Source organism: Bos taurus, chromosome 8 (genome assembly GCF_002263795.3).
Source record: "Bos taurus isolate L1 Dominette 01449 registration number 42190680 breed Hereford chromosome 8, ARS-UCD2.0, whole genome shotgun sequence".
Taxonomy (NCBI): domain Eukaryota; kingdom Metazoa; phylum Chordata; class Mammalia; order Artiodactyla; family Bovidae; genus Bos; species Bos taurus.
In genome coordinates, this window is record NC_037335.1 from 22,184,660 (window position 1) to 22,207,957 (window position 23,298).

The 23,298-nt window shown below is 41.2% G+C and overlaps 1 protein-coding gene and 1 long non-coding RNA gene across 2 annotated transcripts in view; one reads left to right on the plus strand and one right to left on the minus strand.

Moving 5' to 3' along the window:
- The window catches only part of LOC132345928 (uncharacterized), a 68,847-nt gene extending 57,614 nt beyond the window's left edge, over positions 1 to 11,233 (plus strand). Inside the window, exons 2-3 of the long non-coding RNA XR_009495522.1 lie at positions 998 to 1,148; positions 10,745 to 11,233. This is a non-coding gene — a long non-coding RNA (uncharacterized lncRNA). The remainder of the gene's footprint in view (positions 1 to 997; positions 1,149 to 10,744) is intronic.
- Positions 5,303 to 23,298, minus strand: part of MTAP (methylthioadenosine phosphorylase) — a 46,831-nt gene continuing 28,835 nt past the window's right edge. Inside the window, exons 5-8 of the mRNA XM_002689506.7 lie at positions 18,963 to 19,065; positions 13,479 to 13,718; positions 9,598 to 9,720; positions 5,303 to 6,757 (exon numbers count right to left, since the gene is read on the minus strand). Of these exons, the coding sequence (XP_002689552.1) occupies positions 6,719 to 6,757; positions 9,598 to 9,720; positions 13,479 to 13,718; positions 18,963 to 19,065 (505 nt within the window). The 3' untranslated portion in view covers positions 5,303 to 6,718. The remainder of the gene's footprint in view (positions 6,758 to 9,597; positions 9,721 to 13,478; positions 13,719 to 18,962; positions 19,066 to 23,298) is intronic.

The following is a 23,298-nucleotide window of genomic DNA, read 5'->3' on the forward strand; positions in this document are numbered from 1 at the left end:
TTTACTCCTTGGAAGAAAAGTTACAACCAACCTAGATAGCATATTCAAAAGCAGAGACATTACTTTGCCAACAGAGGTCTGTCTAGTCAAGGTTATGGTTTTTCCAGTGGTCATGTATGGATGTGAGAGTTGGACTGTAAAGAAAGCTGAGTGCCGAAGAATTGATGCTTTTGAACTGTGGTGTTGGAGAAGACTCTTGAGAGTCCCTTGGACTGCAGGGAGATCCAACCAGTCCATTCTGAAGGAGATCAGCCCTGGGATTTCTTTGGAGGGAATGATGCTGAAGCTGAAACTCCAGTACTTTGGCCACCTCGTGTGAAGAGTTGACTCATTGGTAAAGACTCTGATGCTGGGAGGGATTGGGGGCAGGAGGAGAAGGGGACGACAGAGGATGAGATGGCTGGATGGCATCACTAACTCGATGGACGTGAGTCTGAGTGAACTCCGGGAGTTGGTGATGGACATGGAGGCCTGGCATGCTGCGATTCATGGGGTCACAAAGAGTCGGACACGACTGAGCGACTGAACTGAACTGAACTGAGCTGAAGGGAGCAGGTCCTAAAAGTTCTCACGAGGAAAAAATTTTTTTTCTGTAACTATGGTGATTTTCTGTAACTAAGGTGATTGATGCTGAAGCTAAAGCTCCAATACTTTGGCCACCTGATGCCAAGAACTGACTCACTGGGAAAGACCCTGATGCTGGGAAAGATTGAAGGCAGGAGAAGGGGATGACAGAGGATGAGATGGCTGGATGGCATCACCGACTCGATGGACATGAGTTTGAGCAAGCTCTGGTAGATGGTGAAGGACAGGGAATCTTGGCATGCTGCAGTCCATGGGGTCACAAAGAGTCGGACACAACTGACCAACTGAATGGAACTGAATTGATGAGGTGATGGATGCTAACTAAACTTAACTGCAGTAATGTTTGCAATATATACATATGCCATTGTGCTGTAGATTTAAACTTACAGTATCAAATGTAATTTTATTTCAGGAACACTGGAAAAGAAAATGAACTAAAGATGTTCAGGCAAAAGATCTCTTGGGAGGACAGATAGACCGCCATCAAATATTAGAACTGTGCTGTGTGGAAGAGATTAGATGACGCCCAAACAGTTCCAGAGAAGGATAAATGAAAGTTACAGGTAGATTAATTTCAAAATTTAAGAGAAAGAATTTTTTCTAAGTATCCTTTGTCCACCAGTGGAATGGGTTATGTTGGGAGCACCAGTCAACAAGCTCAGTAGAGGCTGGAAGACACAAAGATAGAAAGGGGGACTGAGACACCAGGACAGAAATTTGTGTATAATTTCAAGATGGCTGCAAAGCCCAGATTACGATGTCCCAGACTGAGGACTTTTAAAAAAGAAACTCTAGGGTGGCGCCATGTAGTCTGTTTTAAGAAGCCCTCCAGGTGCTGCTGATATGTATATTGTCAGAAATAACAAGAGAGGAGAAAAGAGTTTGGGGAATGGTAAAGGGGGGTATGCCTGGAAGTTCTCTGCTGAGGCTTCAGTTTTGTCAGTGAATAAGGAACTGAAGTTACCTGCTGAAAGTTGACATGGAGGGGAAGGTTCAAGAAGAGCCGATGAAGGTTTTATGTAGGAAAAATAAGATCAGATTTTCACTTACACAAATATAGATTGATCTTGTGATAATAAGTTCAAGGAACAAAGGATCTCATAAATAAAAAGATGTTTCATGATTTTATGGAGGCTTACTCAATAGTGAGATAGATTAGTCTATAACTGAATGACAGCCTTTTAAATATTTGAAATGCTCACATAAGATTTTCTCTTAAATGGTTAGACATACTCAGTTGCTTCCACCATTACATATGTGGGCGTTGTTTTCCCAGTTCCTGTACTCTTCTGCTGGTCCTTTTTGGTCAGAGTTCCCCTGAAAGTATTGTGCCCAGAACTGGACACACTGACCTGGACATGACCTAACAGAAATCAATGTCAGGCTAAAGAGATTCTTTTATATAAACTGCTACAAAGCAAGGTCTCTATTCTCCATTCCTCAAAACGTATAAGCATCTACTGATGCTTATGGTAAAAAGTCCAAACAGTACAGAAAGGTATGAGGTAGATAGTAGGTCTCTTGATTCATACCTCAGAGGTGGTCACTCAGCTTCTTTCCAGAAACTTTGTGGCCATAAAACATAAATATGCTATTCACAAACTGCTTTATTTCACATAATTTTCTGATTTCTACTTTTGTCATAGACATTGTTCTATACTGATGTATGAAGACACTGATTTGAATTAATGCATCTTATTTAAACTTCCCCACACCAGTGAGAATTTTAGCCGTTCTTAACTTTTGACCTGTTATGAACAAATCCAGGATGCACTGAAGCTAATCTGCAAAGTATTTTCAGTTCTCAAATGTAACCCTACTATTCCAGCCTTCTCCACTCTTTGGTTAACACTCTGCCTATGAACTATTCTAGTTATCTACTCCTCAAAATCATGAAAAACAATGCAAAATAAAAATAAGCAGCTCACAATGCCAGTAAAATATTTTTATGTAGATGCGGATGTACTAATTAGTAATTCAGCACTCTTCTAAGGGGCTGAGTTGCTAAGCTAGAACTTTTCTAATATTCCTATCATTCTCTGGAGAAACTCTGACATACTCAGAGCTCATCACAGTGTTTACTTATTGTTGTAGCTAAGAAAAGGAGTGAAGAACCATGGAATTGAGAAGTATTCCAGGGAGAAATGGTCAGCAAAGTCCTCAAGGATGAGCTATGAGGAAAATTATATTGTTGGTTTTGCTTAAGGAGTGAATGATGGCAACAAAGTAAGTGAACTGTATACTTCATTTGAGAAGTTAAAAATGTTGCAATAAAACACTACTGAATCAAGAAAATAACTTCTATAATTTGGAAAGCAAAAGTAGGAAGTCAAGAAATACCTGGAGTAACAGGCAAATTTGGCCTTGGAGTACAGAATGAAGTAGGGCAAAGGCTAAGAGAGTTTTGCCAAGGGAATGCATTGGTCATAGCAAACACCCTCTTCCAACAACACAAGAGATGACTCTACACATGGACATCACCAGATGGTCAATACTGAAATCTGATTGATTATATTCTTTGCAGCTGAAAATGGAGAAGCTATATACAGTCAGCAAAAACAAGACGGGGAGCTGACTGTGGCTCAGATCATGAACTCCTTATTGCCAAATTCAGACTTAAATTGAAGAAAGTAGAGAAAACCACTAGACCATTCAGGTATAACCTAAATCAAATCCCTTACGATTATACAGTGCAAGTGACAAATAGATTCAAGGGATTAGGTCTGATAAAGTGCCTGAAGAACTATGGATGGAGGCTCGTAACATTGTGTAGGAGGCGATGATCAAGACCATCCCCAAGAAAAAGAAATGCAAAAAGGCAAAATGGTTGTCTGACAAGGCCTTTGAGAAAAAAAGTGAAAGGCAAAGAAGAAAAGGAAAGAAAGACTTACCCATTTGAATTCAGAGTTCCAAAGAATAGCAAGGAGAGATAAGAAAGCCTTCCTCAGTGATCAATGTAAAGACATAGAGGAAAACAACAGAATGGGAAAGACTAGAGATCTCTTCAAGAAAATTAGAGATACCAAGGGAACATTTCATGCAAAGATGGGCACAGTAAAGGACAGAAATGGTATGGACCTAACAGAAGCAGAAGAAATTAAGAAGAGGTGGCAAGAATACACAGAAGAATATACAAAAAAGATCTTCATGACCCAGATAACCATGATGGTGTGATCACTTACCTAGAGCCAGACATCCTGGAATGAAAAGTCAAGTGGCCTTAGGAAGCATCACTACAAACAAAGCTAGTGGAGGTGATGGAATTCCAGTTGAGCTATTTCTTTTTTTTTTTCAGCAATATGTGAACTGTGAACCTGAGATCAATCACCAACATCCACTGGGTCCTCAAAAAAGCTAGAGTTCCAGAAATACATCTACTTCTGCTTTATTGACTATGCCAAAGCCTTTGACTATGTGGATCACAATAAACTCTGGAAAATTCTTAAATAGATGGGAATACCAGACCACCTGACCTGCTTCCTGAGAAATCTGTATGCAGGTCAAGAAGCAAGTTAGAACTGGACATGGAACAACAGACTGGTAAGGAGTACGTCAAGGCTGTATATTGTCACCCTGCTTATTTAACTTATATGCAGAATACATCATGAGAAATGCTGGGCTGGATGAAGCACAGGCTGGAATCAAGTTTGCTGGAAGAAATATCAACAACCTCACATATGTAGATGACACCACCCTAATGGCAGAAAGCAAAGAAGAACTAAAGATAGCCTCTTGATGAAAGTGAAAGTGGAGAGTGAAAAAGTTGGCTTAAAGCTCAACATTCAGAAAACTGAGATCATGGCATCTGGTCCCATCACTTCATGGGAAATAGATGGGGAAACAGTGGAAACAGTGTCAGACTTTATTTTGTTGGGCTCCAGAATCACTGTAGATGGTGACTGCAGCCATGAAATTAAAAGACGCTTGCTCCTTGGAAGGAAAGTTATGACCAACTTAGCATATTCAAAAGCAGAGACATTACTTTGCCAACAAAGGTCCGTCTAGTCAAGGGTATGGTTTTTCCAGTAGTCATGTATGGATGTAACAGTTGGACTGTAAAAAAAGCTGACTGTGGAAGAATTCATGTTTTGAACTGTAGTGTTGGAGAAGATTCTTGAGAGTCCCGTGGACTGCAAGAAGATCCAACCAGTCCATCCTAAAGGAAATCAGTCCTGAATATTCATTTGAAGGACTGGTGCTGAAGCTGGAACTCCAATCCTTTGGCCATGTGATGCAAAGAACTGACTCATTTGAAAAGAGCCTGATGCTGGAAAAGATTTAAGGTGGGAGGAGAAGGGGATGACAGAGGATGAGATGGTTGGATGGCATCACTGACTCAATGGACATGAGTTTGAGTAAACTCCGGGAGTTGGTGATGGACAGGGAGACCTGGCGTGCTGCAGTCCATGGGGTCACAAAGAGTCGGACACAACTGAATGATTGAACTGAACTGAACGGAATTTGGAAACCACCGTACTTTTGAAGGAACAAGAATAATGCCTACATTTCGGCCTTGACATCCTCAGATGTCTACCAAGAAAGAAGGATAGTAAGGCATAGCATATATTACAGGGTAGTGAAAACAATCATGGTGTACAGAGCCAGAGAACCCTGGGTTCAGATTCATCACGTCCTCTGTGGCTGTCTCATGCACAGAGCTGAAATGCTGCATCAGAGTCCAAGAGCCATACTTACATGTAACCCAGACAGCTCTGTATTAACGCTGAAGGGTAACTGGTTTATTATTTACAGTTAGCAGCTCATTATCTTGAAGACAATTCCTTAGACATAAACACATTCATTCTACATTCTCTTTAAACAGCCAAGAGATATACATTACTAAAGGACTGAGTAACAGACTACAGTGAGGAGTAATTCTGAGGGAAAAATGATCTCTCTCTGATAAGAAAACAAACCACATTCCTTTAAAATTAAGAATAAAAAACAGTAAGAAGCTTCCACTTTTTTATTTAAAAAAACTCAACTCATGTAAAATAATTCATCAAATCATGAAAAGGTGTAGAAACAAAAAGTCAAATACCAGTTTTAAAAATATCTCACACACTATAATGTGTGTATATGGTCTCTTAAATAATTTAAGATTAGCTCCATATTAAACACTCAGCTTTTCTCACATTGTTGCAAATCCAAATACTGTTCTAACCATACAGTCATTAATGGCCTTTTTAACAATATAAAGATGGAACTCAAACAGAACTCCTCTTAGCAGTGCCATTTTAACTTCTGTTGCATTACCAAAAACAGTGGGTTTTCAAGAACTGGATCTTTCTAATCCCATTTTTATTTCTAAAACTTCACTATTCGATTATATTCATTGTAGAAAAATGTGAAGAAATGGAAAAAATAAAATAAAAAATTATCCAGTATCCCTCTTCCCAAATACAATAACAGAAGACTGCATATATTTCTTTCTATTCTTTGTACATAACTATGTAGAATTTTAAAACAAAATCAGTATTGTAAAATGCTTACATATCCTCATTCCATATTATACAGCAACAATGTCTTTTGTACATTATGTGAAGCTATGATGTTCAGTTGGCTGCTTCACAGTCTAATTAAGAGCTTGACCATGATTTACCTCCATTTGTTAGATATTCAGATTGTTTTGAATATTTGCTATGATAACTATGTTATACATCCTTCTTTATTCATAATTATTTATATGTATCTCTGATAATTCCTTAAAGATAAATTCCTAGGAGTTTAACCAGCACAAAGAGTATTTTTTAAGCCTTTGATACATTTTACCAAACTGCCCTCAAAAAAGACTATACCAACTTACAGTCACACCAGTAAATAGTCTAAGAGCTTTTCTTCTTCAAATTCCTTGGCAGCACAGGAATATTACTGACTACCTTTATTGTTACAAATTTAATAGGGGAATGGTGAAAGGTGTCTTCTTTTTTTTCTTTTCTGGAAGTGTAATTTGCTTTCCTTCAATTATTTGAAGCAGTCCAAGTCTTTGAGAAGGCATCTCTGATGAGTGCAATGTCTTATCACTTCTTCCTTGGGGAGCAAGGGCATGAAAGCTGCATATCTTTTCTGTTTTCTCAAGCAGGAATTCCCAAAAGGACTGGAATTTCGAAGTCTCCTGGGCAGCCATGCTGTTTTAATGTCTTGGTAACAAAACAGAAAACTGGGCCATTTTCTGAAAGGAAGTAGGCACAGATTATGATTAATCAAACAATTAGTACAGGCAGGAATTCTCATGCTTGGGGGCATGATAATCACCTGGAGTGCTTATTTTCACTTTGATTTTTATAGAGTGAGGACTCATGGGATATATACTTGATAAACTCTCCAGAAAATTCTCATGTTCACTGAAAGTTTAATAATCACTAACCACATATGGAGTTTTGGGCATAAATCTTTTTTAACTGTTCGTTCTTTATTCTCCTTTCATGTAAAGTGAGGTTTAGAATGTTTATCTCAGAGGACTGTTCTGATTCTCACTTATCTCCACCCCTGCCCCTTTACATCCACTGGGACATATTTTTACACCAACCCCTAGCCTTTGTCTTATTCCACTGAAAAATGTCATTGAAATTTTAATATGCGAGTATCTCCAAATAGACTAGGAGCTTCTCCATAACAGCGTCTTACATATCTGTGTAAACCATAGCTTGACATATAGTTGGTGCTCACTAAGTGATTCTGAAATGAATTAGTGAATTAATGATACACACTTCAGTATTCAGAGAGCTGAAAATACTGCCTTGGAATAAGGGATTATTAGTGTGGTATTCCTTATATGTTACAGAATGGAGGCTATGATTCTCAATTTTGTCAAGAGTAGCAATTCTTCATTTTCTCTCTTCTACACATATTAACCCGTTTAAAAAAAATGCCGTTTTACACACACTTTCAGAAGCTTCACAGAAGGAATAGAGAACACCAATCTACTATCCAAATATTTTTACTTAAAAATGAAGCTGAAATAATAAATTTATTCCTTGACAAATTATCTTTGAAAGTTCAAGGGGCTATGGTCAAATTGGCTTAGTAAAATTCTGACCAAGGATCAGAAACCTTAAAAAAACAAAAAACCAAAAAAAACCCAAACCCCAAACCTCACCATCCCATCCAGCAGGTAACAGCCTCAGCAGTACCAAAAGAATGAATCACATTTCCTGCCAGTCAACAGTGTGTTTGTTTTGATAAGCCAAAGTCATACTGTTCAATCGCATTACACTCATTACGTTTCACCAGATGTAACTGTTTCTAGTTTAAAGTGACATTCTCCAATTCCTAGAACTGATTTTCTGTTCCCTTTTTCTTCATCCATATAAAAAGAGTTGCCTATATTTCAATTATGATGAAATAATTCATGAGGGAAAGGACCTATCATTAAAGAACATTTATCTCCTGAGTAGATAGGCTGAAACCAACAGATGTGTTTCCTGTTCCTTATGGATTTAAAATCTAGTAGGGAAGACAGTACTCTTGCCTGGAAAATCCCATGGACGGAGGAGCCTGGTGGGCTGCAGTCCATGGGGTCACAAAGAGTCGGACACAACTGAGCGACTTCACTTTCTCTTTTCACTTTCATGAATTGGAGAAGGAAATGGCAACCCACTCCGGTGTTCTTGCCTGGAGAATCCCAGGGATGAGGGAGCCTGGTGGGCTGCCATCTATGGGGTCGCACAGAGTCGGACAAGACTGAAGCGACTTAGCAGCAGCAGCAGCAGGGAAGACAGAGTACAAAATGCCAGTATTCCTGGTTTTGCCAGTCCTCAAGGCTGAGAGACATTTTACACTGGTTTTCTGGAGCCTGCTTGTACCAGCTTTGTAAAAACTCATTATGTATATCACTTCCCAGCTTACCGGTGGCTTCATGTTGATAGCTTGAAATGGGCTGTGCAAGAGCATTTTATACTATGGCAGTCAGCAAACTACAAATCATGGCTCCTCCATGCCCAGCAGTCGGCAGTCATTTACTACCACAGTATTGTCATCACACTAAAACAATGGCTGTCATTCCAGGGTTCCTCCGTGGTTATTCAGGTTGAGAGGGGCTTTTATCAACTTTTCAAATCCTCTCTCAACTCTAACACCTAAGAGTAGAGATGTATTCTAGGAGACCTTTGGATATGCTGGCTACCCTCTTTGGATACTAGGTGAATGTAACATCTGATCAATTTCAGCCAACCCCTTATCTAAGGTGGTTAATCAAGAGACACAAGAGGTCCAGATAAAAACCACACATCTGAGCTCAGCAATCAGTTCAAATCATATTCTGGGAATTAATACTAGAGTTGAAAAGCTACCAATCTGCAACCCTCCACATGTTTATTACTATCTTAATTTGTCTGATGCAACATTAACTATAAGTAAACAGTCCCTGGCACCATTTTGGTATTGTATGCCAGTGTTTTGGCTTTAAAGGCTGCCAGTACTTAGCATAGATCTGCCCACGGACCGAGGAGCCTGGTGGGCTGCAGTCCATGGAGTCGCTAAGAGTCGAACACAACTGAGCGATTTCACTTTCACTTCTCACTTTCATGCACTGGAGAAGGAAATGGCAACCCACTCCAGTGTTCTTGCCTGGAGAATCCCAGGGACGGGGGAGCCTGGTGGGCTGCCGTCTATGGGGTCGCACAGAGTCGGACACGACTGAAGTGACTTAGCAGCAGCAGCCAAAGAGAAAACAGCCTTGTCTGCAGTATAATACGTGTACAGAGCAAACACTACCAATCTTCTGAAGTAAAATTTACGGATACACTGCAAAGCAGGACAGTGTCAAGAACCTGATAGACTAGATAATAAAACTCCTTCACCTCAACTTTTAGTGCTCTTGCATTACCAGCCAGAATATATCTCTCTTCCATTTATGGTTAGTATGCTAGTAAATGACATGAAAATATGTAGAAAACATCTAGTCTAGTATAAAATGCATGAACAGATGGACCAAGGGTCCAATGCAAATTAGAGAAACGGGCAGCTGAGAGTCTATGGAAGTGTCTGCTTGTAGATGGAGAGGATACTTACCTTCATGTTATGGAGGGTTTCTGACCATTCCATGGATCCTATCTGAGGTATGGTAGTGAGAAGTAAGCTTTTGGCTTTATTGGCATTTTCTTTCAGGGTCTTTAAGACCCGGTCCACTGAAACCTAGAAAAACAACAGCACAGGACATTACCAGCAATTTAAAATTCCACTGCTTTTCACAGAACATTTTTTTCTGAGTTCCTACTTGATCTGTTGAAGTCAGTTTACTCCCAAGAACTTGAACCCAAGTTCTGCATTTATTAGGGGAGAGGTCATAGAGAAATCCAATGACATCTCTGAAAAGCACAACTAGTTTTCAACATGGTGTCTGAGAAACCTTTTCAGTTGTATAATGTGTTGGCATGGCCTAGAAAGCTTGTGGCTCTTCTCATGTCCACAGAATGGATTCCAGTTTTAAAACTGTTGCTATACTGGATAAATCAGAAGATAAGAACACTTCCCTTTAGAGAAGTCTTTAATAAAAATAATGGAATCAAAGCATCACCATTTTTATAGTCCCAGTGAATTAATGGATGGGCTGTTAACATCACAAAACCAGAAACCCAAACCAAACAAACAGTCCACTTTCATGAGCTTCCTTGTGGATTATGATGTCAGAATTAGATCAAATCTCTGGATCCTGCTGCCAATTTACAGAAAATATAGAACACTGCGAAATTGGATAAACCATCCTAAGGAGATGATTTCAGTAATCAGACTGTGGGAAACTCTATAGGACAAATGACCTGGTTTCTTTTAAGAACACCTGGAAGCAAAAAATCACTTACGCTACTTGAGATAACTAGAAAATTGAACTTTGCCTGGATATATTAAGGAATTATTGTTGGACTGTGATAACAGCAATGTGGTTATGTTAGATGTCTCCTAAAATGTTCACAGATAAGTTCATGGATCAGCATGTAGATGAAACATGGTTGGCTTAAAATTGTTATGTTTATGACTGAAGTTGCATTCACGGAAGCTTACCCCATTGCTTCTGTGTATGACTGAAACTGCTTCCTAAGGAAGCTGAAGGAAGTTAAGTATAAGACAGATGACCAGAAAGAGTACTTGTCATGCTTAACTATGCTTAGAAGAAACCCAAGATTCAGGGGCACCATGATTATACCTTCCTATTCCTTCCTAGACCCCTCCCACAATATGGAGATGTGTTTACAACAAAATGATAAGCACCGTAGCAGAGAGGAGTGCCATCACTGTGGGAGGGATCACAGCAGAAGGAGGCAGCCAGCTGGGTGCCTGCCAGGTAGGCAACGTCAACTGCAGCGTCGTGAAACAACCAAGAGATTTGCCTTATATTTTACTCTTTTCCTCATTCTTTGTGGCTGCTATTTCTATACAGATTCTGACCTCCTTTTCCTCTGTGTTTTTGCTGCTGTGCTCCACCCAGAAAGTCCTTTCTGCTTTCTCACAATAAATTCTCACTCAACATCCAGCTTAAATCTCCAGAGTTTTCTTCGGAAACTACATCCCTCCACCATTCCATCACACCTATCATCTGACTACGACCCTCTTAGGGGCCAGTACTATACTGTGCGTGCTAAGTCACTTCAGTCGTGTCCAACTCTGTGCGACCCTACGGACTGTGGTCCACCAGGCTCCACTGTCTGTGGGATTCTCCAGGCAAGAATATTGGAGTGGGTTGCCATACCCTCCTCCAGGGGACATTCTTGACCAAGGAATCGAACCTGTGTCTCATATCTCCTGCATTGGCAGGCGGGTTCTTTATCATTAGTGCCACCTGGGAAGCCCTAGTACTATACTATTGGCTCCGTATTTATCATGTTTAATTCTTCCAGTAATCCTACAAGGTCAGAAATGTAATTAACACCCCCCACTCATGTGGAAGGGTTAAAGAAGTCACCCAATATTACAAGTAAAAAGAACAATGGGAATTTGAAGAAGGGGTTAGGCAACTCTAGAACCTTTTTCTGTGCCAGGCTGCACATCTGGTTTAAAGCACAATGACACACATAGCTGACTGAGATGATGCCATCTTTGTCTATGCTTTCCTTGTGGGATTTAACATTATTTGCTTTCATGCCTTACCACTTACACAGAGCTTAGTTTTTTTGCTTTTAACTGAAGTAGCTCCAGTTGACTGTTTTCCAAACCTCATGTGGCCTACTAAATGAAAGCACCATTAGCTCTGCAAAGGAGACAAATGTTATGAAACCACGCAGAAAGCCACAGGCAGGAAGCAGTCTACTCTCGGGGAGTGGCAGAGGCTGGAGTCTCCTATTAATTGGAAGCAACTTCTCAACATCATGAGGCAGAGCTGCCACTGAGGTGACCAAAGCTGCCAAGTCAGAGACTACATTGGGTCAGGATTTGCAAATCTCTTAACTAACAAACATCCTCAAAGAATCTGTGTTCATCCATGACCTAAACTCCATACCCATGGATGGAGAGGCAGCTAGAATATCTTAGCCTGTTTTACATGAAACTGGATGGTGAAACAAGCAGCTCTGAGATGGTGCTACAGTCCCCCTAGAGAAGACGTCACCTCCCCTAAATGTCTCCAGAACAGCCACTGCCATACTCCTTCCTTCAAAATTTCTTGGCTGCAGTTTTGTCCTTTTCTCTTTTTAAGATGAGATAAATGACAAGACAAATGATCTGGTTTCTTCAAGTAAAATGCAAGCAATGAAAAGGGAGGAGAATATTAGGTTAAAGATTTAAGAGGCTTATCATTCAAATACAATGTGTGGATTATAAGGGATCCTGATTTGAACAGTTAAAAATGATGAGACAGGAGGGAAAATGTGACAAGTCTGGACATTTGATTTTAAAGAATTAATATCACTAATTTTTTTGTACAACAGTGATGGTGTGGTTTTAAAAAAATTATTTTTAAAAGAGAGGTCTTTTAGAAAAATTTACTTCAAAATCATAAGGGTAGGGGGCAGAAAACTGAATAGGGGCATATAAGTAAGTCAAGAGTTGGCACGGCTGATGATTGTGGAAAGCTGGGTGATGGGCACCTGGGGTGTTCATTACACTAAACTCTACTTTTGTAGATGTTTTGAAGTTTTCCACAAAGGACATATTTGTTTTGGAAGCCTGACCTCAGTGGCCCATTATCCTCAAATACCAGCTGGATCTTGATGTTTTTTTCTGCTTCAAAACCCTCACTGACCTCCCATCTGAAATCCTTACGTAGTCTACACGGCCCTGCCTCCCTCTTCCCCCTCCTCACCTCTCCAGCATGGCCCTCTTTCCCATCACACTTAAGCCAGGCTTCCTGGATGTCAAGTATTTGGTTGGGCCCATTCGATACGTACTTCTGTATCCTACCACATTATTTCTATATAACCCCGAGCCTTCTCACACTGGTTTGTTTGACCTCTACCCAGTTCCTTCAAAACCCAAAATGTTAGCTCCTTATGGACTTGTCTGTCTGCTATTGTATTTTTATACCAAGCACAGTACCCATCCATGGCAGGTTAGACATGAATACAGAATCCTCTTACCAGGAAAGGTACATTAATAGGTTTCCCCGCTACATAATAAACAGGAGCATAAAGAACTTATAACCAAGAGTCTTTATCTGTAATGTAAGAGCTGAGTCTCAGTAAGATTCCCAACACACCTACATGTTTGCAATGTACTCTTCCCTGTTGATCCTTGCCTAAGTGTCCTTTCATTCTCTATGAAGATTTTGTTCTTCCAATGGGAACTACAGAAAAAAAATCTGGTAACACCTAATGATAATGTATCAAAAGCTGACTTTAAAACTTGGTATAAAGGCACTTTCTGGAACTAATGTAATAGAAACAAAAAGTTAAGACACTCTGTCACTGGCTCTCATGGCACTTGGAAACCCAGGCCATACATGTACCAAAGAGAATTCCACCTACCGCTTCCTCATGCTCCTTCCAGCAATCATAATCTGTCGCCATGGCGATACTTGCGTAGCAAATTCCCGCCTCCTTAGCAAGAACCACCTCTGGAACTGTGGTCATGTTGATAACATCTGCCCCCCAGGTCTGGAACATGATGCTTTCTGCCCGGGAGCTGAAACGAGGTCCCTCAATGGTGATCATTGTCCCTTTTGAGTGGCACCGGAGTCCTAACTTCTTAGCAGTCTCTATGAGGACCTAGAACAGAAAGAACCAAACTCAAAACATACAAACAGAAGCTAAGCTTTATTTTTTCTTCCCTGCTACTTTAAAAGATTCTTACTATAAATACCCAGTACCTGCAGGCCCTCAAAGAGAACCTGGGTGATCACAGAAGGGAGTTTCCTAGCTCCCCATCTATTTACATAACGCTCTGTCCCACCCAACCTCTAGCTCACAGCAATAAGAGCAAATACTGGGCTTTTTCTTTACACCAGGCATTTGTTTACATGCTTTAATCTCACTTTTTAGCTGCTTTAATAGATTATCATGGACTGAATGTGGGCTTGAGTCTGAGCTCTTAACCTTCAAAGCAACACAAGGCGCCCTCCTCATCCACGTCTCAGAGATGTGCAGAGTGAAGTTTCCAAGCTCCTGAGAAACCGATTCTCATTGCTCTTCTATATAAAACCTGAGGGCTTTTGTGAAAGCTTTTCTGGAGTAGAAGGTACTTTCATAATCTCTTTGCCTGCTGCCTCTCTAAAGACATACAATAAAAAACAGAATGCAGCTATGCTGATTTCTTCTATCCAGAGATAAACTTATCTTGGCACCCTTTAGAGGCAAGGCCATATATGAGTTTAGAAACATTATTTAAAAGTTTGATCACTTTTTCTAGTGTCTAATAATGTATATTTAATCTAATTTCATTTTTCTCTTACTCTGTGCTTAAACATTCCTGTTTAATTGAAAAAAAGTCCTTTAAACTATTAAAGTACTGACAAGAATTCACTTCCCTATGTCCTAGTTTTTTCATCAGTGATATGGGAGTAATAATATAACTCATAGATACTGTGAAGATTAAATGAGCTAAGGAATACACTTCCACTTCCCTGGTGACTCAGATAGTAAAGAATGCCTGCAGTGCAGAAGAAGCAGGTTCAATTCCTGGCTTAGGAAGATCCCCTGGAGAAGGAAATGGCAACCAACTCCAGTATTCTTGTCTGAAGAATCCCATGGACAGAGGAGCCTGGTGGGCTACAGTCATTGGGACTGCAAAGAGCTGGACACGACTGGGCAACACTTCCAAGGAATAAATGGCAAGGAGTGCCCAACACAATATATAAGTGCTTAACTGGTCTTCTAATTATTTTTTTTTAATCCTTTTGGCTGCACTGGGTCTGGATTGCTGTGCACAGGCTTCCTCTAAATGCAGTGCCTGGGCTTCTCATTGAGGTGGGTTCTCTTGTTATGGCCCACAGGCTCTAGGACGTGCAGGCTTCGGTAGTTGCAGCCCACCAGCTCTAGAGCGCGGGCTCGCTCATTGTGGTGCAGAGCCTTAGCTGCACCGCGACACGTGGAATCCTCCCGGGCCAGGGATCGAACCCATGTTCCCTGCATTGGCAGGTAGATTATTAACCACTGGACCACCACGGAAGTCCTCTTCAAATTATTAACACTGGCAGCTTTTACACATTTCCCAAGTAATTGGTCAAAGTTCCTAGGTTACTGTATACAAAATGGAGTGACTCAAAGTCAATAGAAAGCTCCAATTTAGGCCAAAGTCTTGCCTGCACATGTCTGAAACACACAGGCAAATTAACCTATTTCCTTAAAAATAACATTGTCCTATGGCAATAGAAGAAAGAATTTTAGTAAGAGCCTTGGCAACTCTAAATTTAGAACCATGACAAGCCCTAGCCAATGACTAGTTGATGCTCCATCATGTTTATTTGGAGAAGGCAATGGCACCACACTCCAGTACTCTTGCCTGGAAAATCCCACGGACGGAGGAGCCTGGTAGGCTGCAGTCCATGGGGTCGCTAGGAGTCGGACACAACTGAGCGACTTCACTTTCACTTTTCACTTTCATGCATTGGAGAAGGAAATGGTAACCCACTCCAGTGTTCTTGCCTGGAGAATCCCAGGGACAGGGGAGCCAGGTGGGCTGCCGTCTCTGGGGTCACAGAGAGTCGGACACGACTGAAGCGACTTAGCAGCAGCAGCAGCATGTTTATTTATCCTGTACATGCTGAAAATAAGACTATGCTAAATCAAAACTGTTTCCTAAGGAGCAGAAGTTATAAATAATAAGCCTTATTAAATCACTCCTTCCCCTGCTGTCCCCACCCCCTTTCAAAATTAAGGTATAACCAGCCCAGTCCTGTCTTCATTAAATGTCTTTAAAAGTCCCAAATAACTGAGCTGTCTGTCTTGGCCAAACTTCAGAGTGCTTCTAAAGATGTGTGAAGGAAGATCACAAGTCTCGAAAGCCAGTGGCATATGGCATGTAAGTCTTCACTATCACCCTGGGGTGGGTGCCACGCTGGGGAGGAGGAAGTGGAGGCTATGGGCATGGCCCAGCCAGTGGCAGACCCTGAGGGCTTGCCACCCGAAGCAGCACTTGGCACTCTCACACAAACAGATAATGCCATTGTAAGGTGCCAGAAATACAGCTCCAGCCTGAGAGGTCTTTTTAATGTGTCAGGACTTTTTGAAGAAATTTGTTTCAGATTACTTTTTGACTAGAAGTGACAGTTTTCTGAATAGGTAATACTTGCACATGGTACAAAATGTAAACAGCACAAAGGTTCTTATTCTGTGACAAGTATTTCTTCTGCCTGTGTACAAGGGCTTCAGTTTCCCCATGGGAAATCACTGTTCCTAGTTCTTTGGTCAGCTTTCCAGAAACACGCTACTGCTACTGCTAAGTCACTTCAGTTGTGTCCGACTCTGTGCGACCCCATAGACAGCAGCCCACACACATAAATATTTTCATATTTATCTCTTTTATATACACATGCGTGAGCGCTCAGAGGCTCAGTCATGTCTGACTCTTTGCGACCCTATGAACTGTAGCCTGCCAGGCTCCTTTGTCCATGAGATTTCCCAGGCAAGAATACTGGATTGGGTTGCCATTTCCTCCTCCAGGGGATCTTCTGGACCCAGGGACTGAACCCATGTCTCCTGCATTGCAAGTGGATTCTTTACCACTGAGACACCAGGGAAGCCCATTATATACACACACACACATATTTAACGCAAATGATAAGATACAGTACAACCATTATGTACCTTGCTTGCCACTGGACAATTCATCTTGACAATCTGTCGTCAGTACACAAAAGATCACAAGGATACTGAAAGTTTAAGTGATGATTACCGAGGGGCAACACCATCTACTCTTTACATTTTTGGATAGTATTTTTAAAATCCCTTTTAGGGTATATAAGAATAAAATAATATTGTGAAGGCCTCTTCCCTCCTCCCCATTTTCTTAAACTGCCTTCCCTAGCACTCTTAATCTTTATGTGAGGGTCCTTAGCTTGGCTAGACTAATAATAGCTGAATTAATTCAGTCTCAAAAGAGGCCAAACTGTATTTATTACTGGAAACTATCACTCAGCCACCACATTTACATGTACTCTGAATACCTCATTAGCACTTCCCTTACACACCTCTACTCCTAGTACCCAAATCTCTGGGGCAATACCTCAGATTTACTATTAACATGCATATTCTCTCACTAGTCTATTTCTTCCAAGCTTCTCCCAATCTGAAGTGGACAAAAATGTTATTATACACTTCTAAGTTCTCTTGGAGAGCACATGTATTTTGTGGACAGATCTGTGTTTCAGAGGTTAAGACCAACATCATTCTGATATATTCTGCTGATAACTACCCAGGAACATATACAGTTGAGCCTTGAACAACACAGGTTTGAACTGTGTGGTGTACTCTTACATGTTTTTTCACAGTAGATTCATGCTACAATGCTGTTCACTCTGTGGGTTGGCTGAATCCTTGGATGCAGAACTGCCAGATATGGAGGGCCAACTGTAAATTTATACTCATATTTTCAACTGCATGATGGGTCAGTGCCTCTAACCACGCCCCACGTTGTTCAAGGCTCAAATGTATATCTAAACGCCTACTTAAAAATGTGCTTTCACAGAAGTCACAAAGCATAAACATGCAGTGATATATCTGAAATAGCTCCCTTCAACGCCTGGCTTTGGACTAGATTTCTGAGACCAGGGTGTGGTTATTTAGGGCACTCTAGCTGCACCCCACTCCAGTACTCTTGCCTGGAGAATCCCAAGGATGGAGGAGCCTGGTAGGCTGCAGTCCATGGGATTGCTAAGAGTCGGACACGACTGAGCGACTTCACTTTCACTTTTCACTTTCATGCATTGGAGAAGGAAATGGCAACCCACTCCAGTGTTCTTGCCTGGAGAATCCCAGGGACAGGGGAGCCTGGTGGGCTGCCGTCTCTGGGGTCGCAGAGTCGGACACGACTGAAGCGACTTAGCAGCAGCAGCAGCAGCTTTGCCTGTAAAGAGGCTAGTTTTACATGATTATGCAAGGTTGAACATAAATCTGTGTTTCACATCACATGTTAAAATTATCTGAATGAGTAACATGTTTAGTTATTTGTATTGTCTAAGTAAGATTTTACTAGGCAGTTTGCTTCTGACAGTACTTTCGACCTACTAGGTGGCATCTGACTTTCAAATTTTGGGGTTATAAGAAAAGTACCATGGATGGACTTGTGAACCATGGTAGCCAGTTTTATTCTCTGAAAGCTAAGGCTAGGATTTCTTTCTTTATACCACCACTGGCTTTTGTAAGGGTTGCCTCTACAGTCCTGAGATCTTACTATAATCCTGGAGAGGAAAGGAGGCTGGACAGGAAAAGTCAAACTCAGCTCAAAGGCAAATGATGCCAATCTATTTATAGATTATTAATCATTTAATTCATAAAAGCAGTTACCAGTCACTAGATGTCTTATAACTGACAGGCATCATTCAAAGCACTTTATAAGTTACTCTTTTATCCTTCACAGTCCTGTGAGGTATCAATATGTTATCATTACTTTATTTTATAAATGAGGAAACCAGAGTCCAAGGTTCTGATCCAGAAACAAGCAACAATTAAGTTGAAGAATAAAGACCTGATCCTAAGAAATCTGGTTCCAGAGTGTATACTCCAAATTATGCTGTCTAAATTATTTTAAAAGGTATCCAGATATCCTGACACTAAAATCAAAACTTACTAAAAAAAAAAAAAGGCAGGTTGCAAATTTGAGCGATTCAGCTTATAGATGACTGAGAGTAGTGGAGGGATTATTAACAAAGGGAAACAACTCTTCCTAAAACCTTACATAAGCATCAAACTAGAGAGCGGAAGAGAGACCACATGCTTAGCCAACTAATCTGTCTGTAGATGCCACCCCAAGCCCTCATAATTTATTCTGGCGCACCTTCCAGAAAGATTACGAACCTCTCTTGTTTTAGGGCAGAATGGCTCAGCCATTGGAATATGGCACACTCCTCTGGCACAGGAATGATTTCCATCATAGAAGGTCTGAAGCCTTCTGGTAGTCCTACAAAATAAAGTAAAAAAGATTATTTTTTTAAAAAGTTACCTCTCCACCCTTTAGAGCTGGTAATCAGTTGTATCTAGGTCAGTATCTTGGTCCTCACTCTAGAATCAATAGTTCTGGATAAGCTGAAAGAAACTGTTTAAAAAAGAGAGAGAGCTTCTTGATAGTACTTGGCTTTTCTGGCTCTGAGTTGGTAGCAACCTGCTTCCCAACAGGAGTTAAAGTATCTGAGGTCTGGTGACTGTGACAGGATAACCACACTGAACAGTAGGTGAAAGTCAACTGTGGGCTCAGGAGGCCAGGTGAAACACTTAAGAAGTCAACTATGAACATTTTCCATCATCTCAGATATAGAGGATTGTATAGTGAACCGCTTATATATATTTAGATTCAACAATTTCCTAAATTTCGTCAAACCTACTTCATTTATTGCAAATCCCAGACTTTGTCACTTTATCCCTACTTCAGATGGACCAAAATATATGGATTATTTTCCATGGCAATGTCATTATCACAACTGAGAAAAATGACAATTCCCAAGTATTATCTAATACATAGACCATCTGCCAATTTCCCTGGCGTCCTCAAAAAATAAAAAATCTTTTTTCTTTTTTTAAAAACTGTTGCTTGGTTAGTTTCATATTCCAAACAAGGTCTAACATCTAAATTTTGCACTTGACTGCCCTGTCACTAAATTGAGAGTAACTCCTGCCCTCCACCCTCAACCTTATTTTTTCATGCCTTTGATCCATTGAAGACAGCAGCCATTCATCCAGCTCTGTATTTCGAAACACCTGTCTCTGCTGTCTTGCTTAAACTTGTGCGTCTGCCTGCCAGAATTAATTCTGAAGTCTCATGAAAGTTCTAAAGTTAACGTTCTGATAAAACATTTTTGAGTCCATAAGAGAGTCCAAAATTAACGCAGTGCCAAGTCACCCAGCTACTTCTCTCTCAAAGTTTTCAGAATAAAGCACTTTTTATATCCATTGCACTGTTCTAAACTTGAACTCATGAGTAATATAGGAAAGAGAGAGTCCTCATTTTCCTAGAGAGGGGAGAGCAGGGTAGCAACAGGGCATGGGAAACCAACAGCTGAAGGAACATCACTTCATTTCTACTTCTACCGGGAAGGTAGAGAACAGCATGGAGAAACATTCTGGTTCAGTTTACCCAGCTGGCATGTCCACCTCTCACAGTTAACCTGTCACTTCCTCCCCATCACACATTCAACAGTGATACCAGCTGGCATCAAAGCCACCTCTCTCAGAGATTAGGCCTCAGAGCTTGGGAGGAATGAAATCAAAGTTCATGTTCCTCTCAACCCCCTTATCACATGAGTCTTAAGGGAAAGGCTAAATTAACCCCAAGCAATTCCAGATGGGGTTGAAGAACAGGTCAAATGACTCTTCCAGCCTATATAAACAGAGGCTGTTTTCTTTTTGTAAAACTTACTAATAAAATGGTGCCACGTATTCCAGCTTTGGCTTGGTTTCAGCCTTCAGTGAGTCAAATATTAGCAATAATCCTATTTATAACCATGATTAAGTGTGAAAACAGGGCCACAGAACCCAGCAGGGGCTATGTCCCAGCAGACATCTATGCAGTAACACCCCATCTTATCTATTCTGTCCCTCTTTCTCTCCGTCCCTTCTTCGCCTAATTAGTCCTCTCTCTGTTCTGAACATTTACCTTAAGACATCATTATTGGGCTTCCCAGATGGCTCAGTGGTAAAGAATCCTTCTGCCAATGCAGAAGATGCATGAGATGCAGGTTCGATCCCTGGCTTGGCAAGATCCCCTGGAGAAGGAAATGGCAACCCACTCCAGTATTCTTGCCTGGGAAATACCATGGACAGAGGAGCCTGGCAGGCTACAGTCCACAGGGTCGCAAACGAGTCAGACCTGACTTGGTGACTAAGCAACAATAACGTATTATTCTTCAGCTCAGTTCACTTCAGTCACTCAGTCATGTCCGACTCTTTGCAACCCTATGACCACAGCACGCCAGGCCTCCCTGTCCATCACCAACTCCCAGAGTCCACCCAAACCCATGTCCATCGAATCGGTGATGCCATCCAACCATCTCATCCTCTGTCATCCCCTTCTCCTCCTGCCCTTAATCTTTCTCAGCATCAGGGTCTTTTCAAATGAGTCAGCTCTTCGCATCAGGGTCTTTTCAAATGAGTCAGCTCTTCGCATCAGGTGGCCAAAGTACTGGAGTTTCAGCTTCAGTCCTTCCAATGAACACCCCAGGACTGATCTCCTTTAGGATGGACTGGTTGGATCTCCTTGCAGTCCAAGGGTCTCTCAAGAGTCTTCTCCAACACCATAGTTCAAAAGCATCAATTCTTTGGCTCTCAGCTTTCCTTATAGTCCAACTCTCACACCCTTACATGACTATTGGAACAACCATAGCCTTGACTAGATGGACCTTTGTTGGCAAAGTAATGTCTCTGCTTTTTAATACGCTGTTTAGGTTGGTCGTAACTTTCCTTCCAAGGAGTAATTCTTTATGTTATGCTATAAACACGTGATGTTAACTGCCTACAGTTTAACATTTTACATTTTTCTCTTTAAACAAAGCTCCCCAACTTCCACCTGTACAGTTTATAGCAAAACCACTATATCTTTTTGATTCTTCATTTTCCAGTTATAAAATGTATTGTTCACCACCCATTTGTAAGAGTGCTACGAGGATTAAGTCAGCCCTGAGGCCCAGCTTCCCCACAGCAGCTCAGAACTGAGGTCTGAGCTGGAGGCTGAATCAGGAGTCAGCACCAAGGAGAAGCTGTAGTTGGTGCTCAGAACACCCAGCCTTGCAGGAGGGGTAGCCCCAGGAAGGCCCAGGGACTTTAATACCCATGTGTCTAATAGTTTCGGGGTTATACTGTTAAGATCCCAGGAAGGAAAATGCTGATAAGAAACATCTCTTCACACAGCCTGCCCTGTAGTCATGGTGTTCTACATAACTCAGATAGCAATACATTCAAGTAATGATCTGAATTTAAATTACTGTCAATACTCCGATACTGCATAAAATGAGGCATGATTATGCTGAGTGAAATTCAGATCAAGAACAATGAGGTATGCAATCACAAGTGAAGGTACTGAAGGACACACCCAAGGGAAATTCTAAAATGAAAATACATGTAATTTTAATATCTCCTATCCTCCTGAGAACTTTAAATAGAAGTCAGAGGTTCTACAAGTCTGCAAGAAGCAAGGGACATCCCCGGGGGGACTGTGACCTGATTGAGCCTGTGTTGATGGGACTCCCCTGCCTGTTCACTCCTAATTTCTAGTCAAAAAAGAAAAGCTCTTCTGTAGACAGGATAGTGGCTCATCCTCAGTTTTGTACACGGATTTCAATCTTGTTACTGATTTTTCATGTGTCCTTGAGCAAATTACTTAACCTCTGTGAGTTCTTTCTTCATAAGGTATTAATAACATACACTTACACCCTTGTTTAAATATGAAAACATGGTCACAGAAATCTCCAGTAGTGACATCCCAACAGGCAGATGCAATAACTCCCCCATTTTTTTATGTCAAGTATGTGAGTTTGGGGATAAACAATAGTTGTTACAAAGCACTACTACTATTGCCCTGAGGATCAGTGGGGGAACAGACAAAGCATCCAGCACACAGATTCACACAAGTCACATTACAGATGGATGCAGGCGCAGCAGAAGCAAGCATATGGAGCCCATCAATGGAAGACACCTGCAGATTTCTCTAGATCTGGAGCGGTGCCCACGTGAGCATCTTTTCCTGATAAAGAGGGGCCCTTAATGGGATATCTTTTTCCTTCCATCAAGAGATAGAACTGAAATACATTCCTGGGCCATAGGAAAAAAATTAGCCTTAGACCACGTCAGACTGGCTGGATCCATGGGGAAGCAGTGTTCTAGACTGTGGGTGAGAAGAACAGGAAGGATCACCAAGTTGCTAGAAGCAACCTAGACCAAGGATGACAGTTTGGGGGCAGTGGCTCCATCCTACCAACCTGTAACAGTGGCATGTGGTAGTAAGCAGAATAATGCCTCCCACCATACCCCTGAATATCCATACCCTAATGCCCAGAACATATGTTGTCTTCCATTGTAGATGGAAGGGGGCCAGGAGCCAAGAATGCAGGTGACAAAGAACAAGGAAAGGGATTCTCCTGAGCTTCCAGAAAGGAATTCAGCCCTTGATTTCAGCCCACTGAGACCCATGTTATACTCATACCCT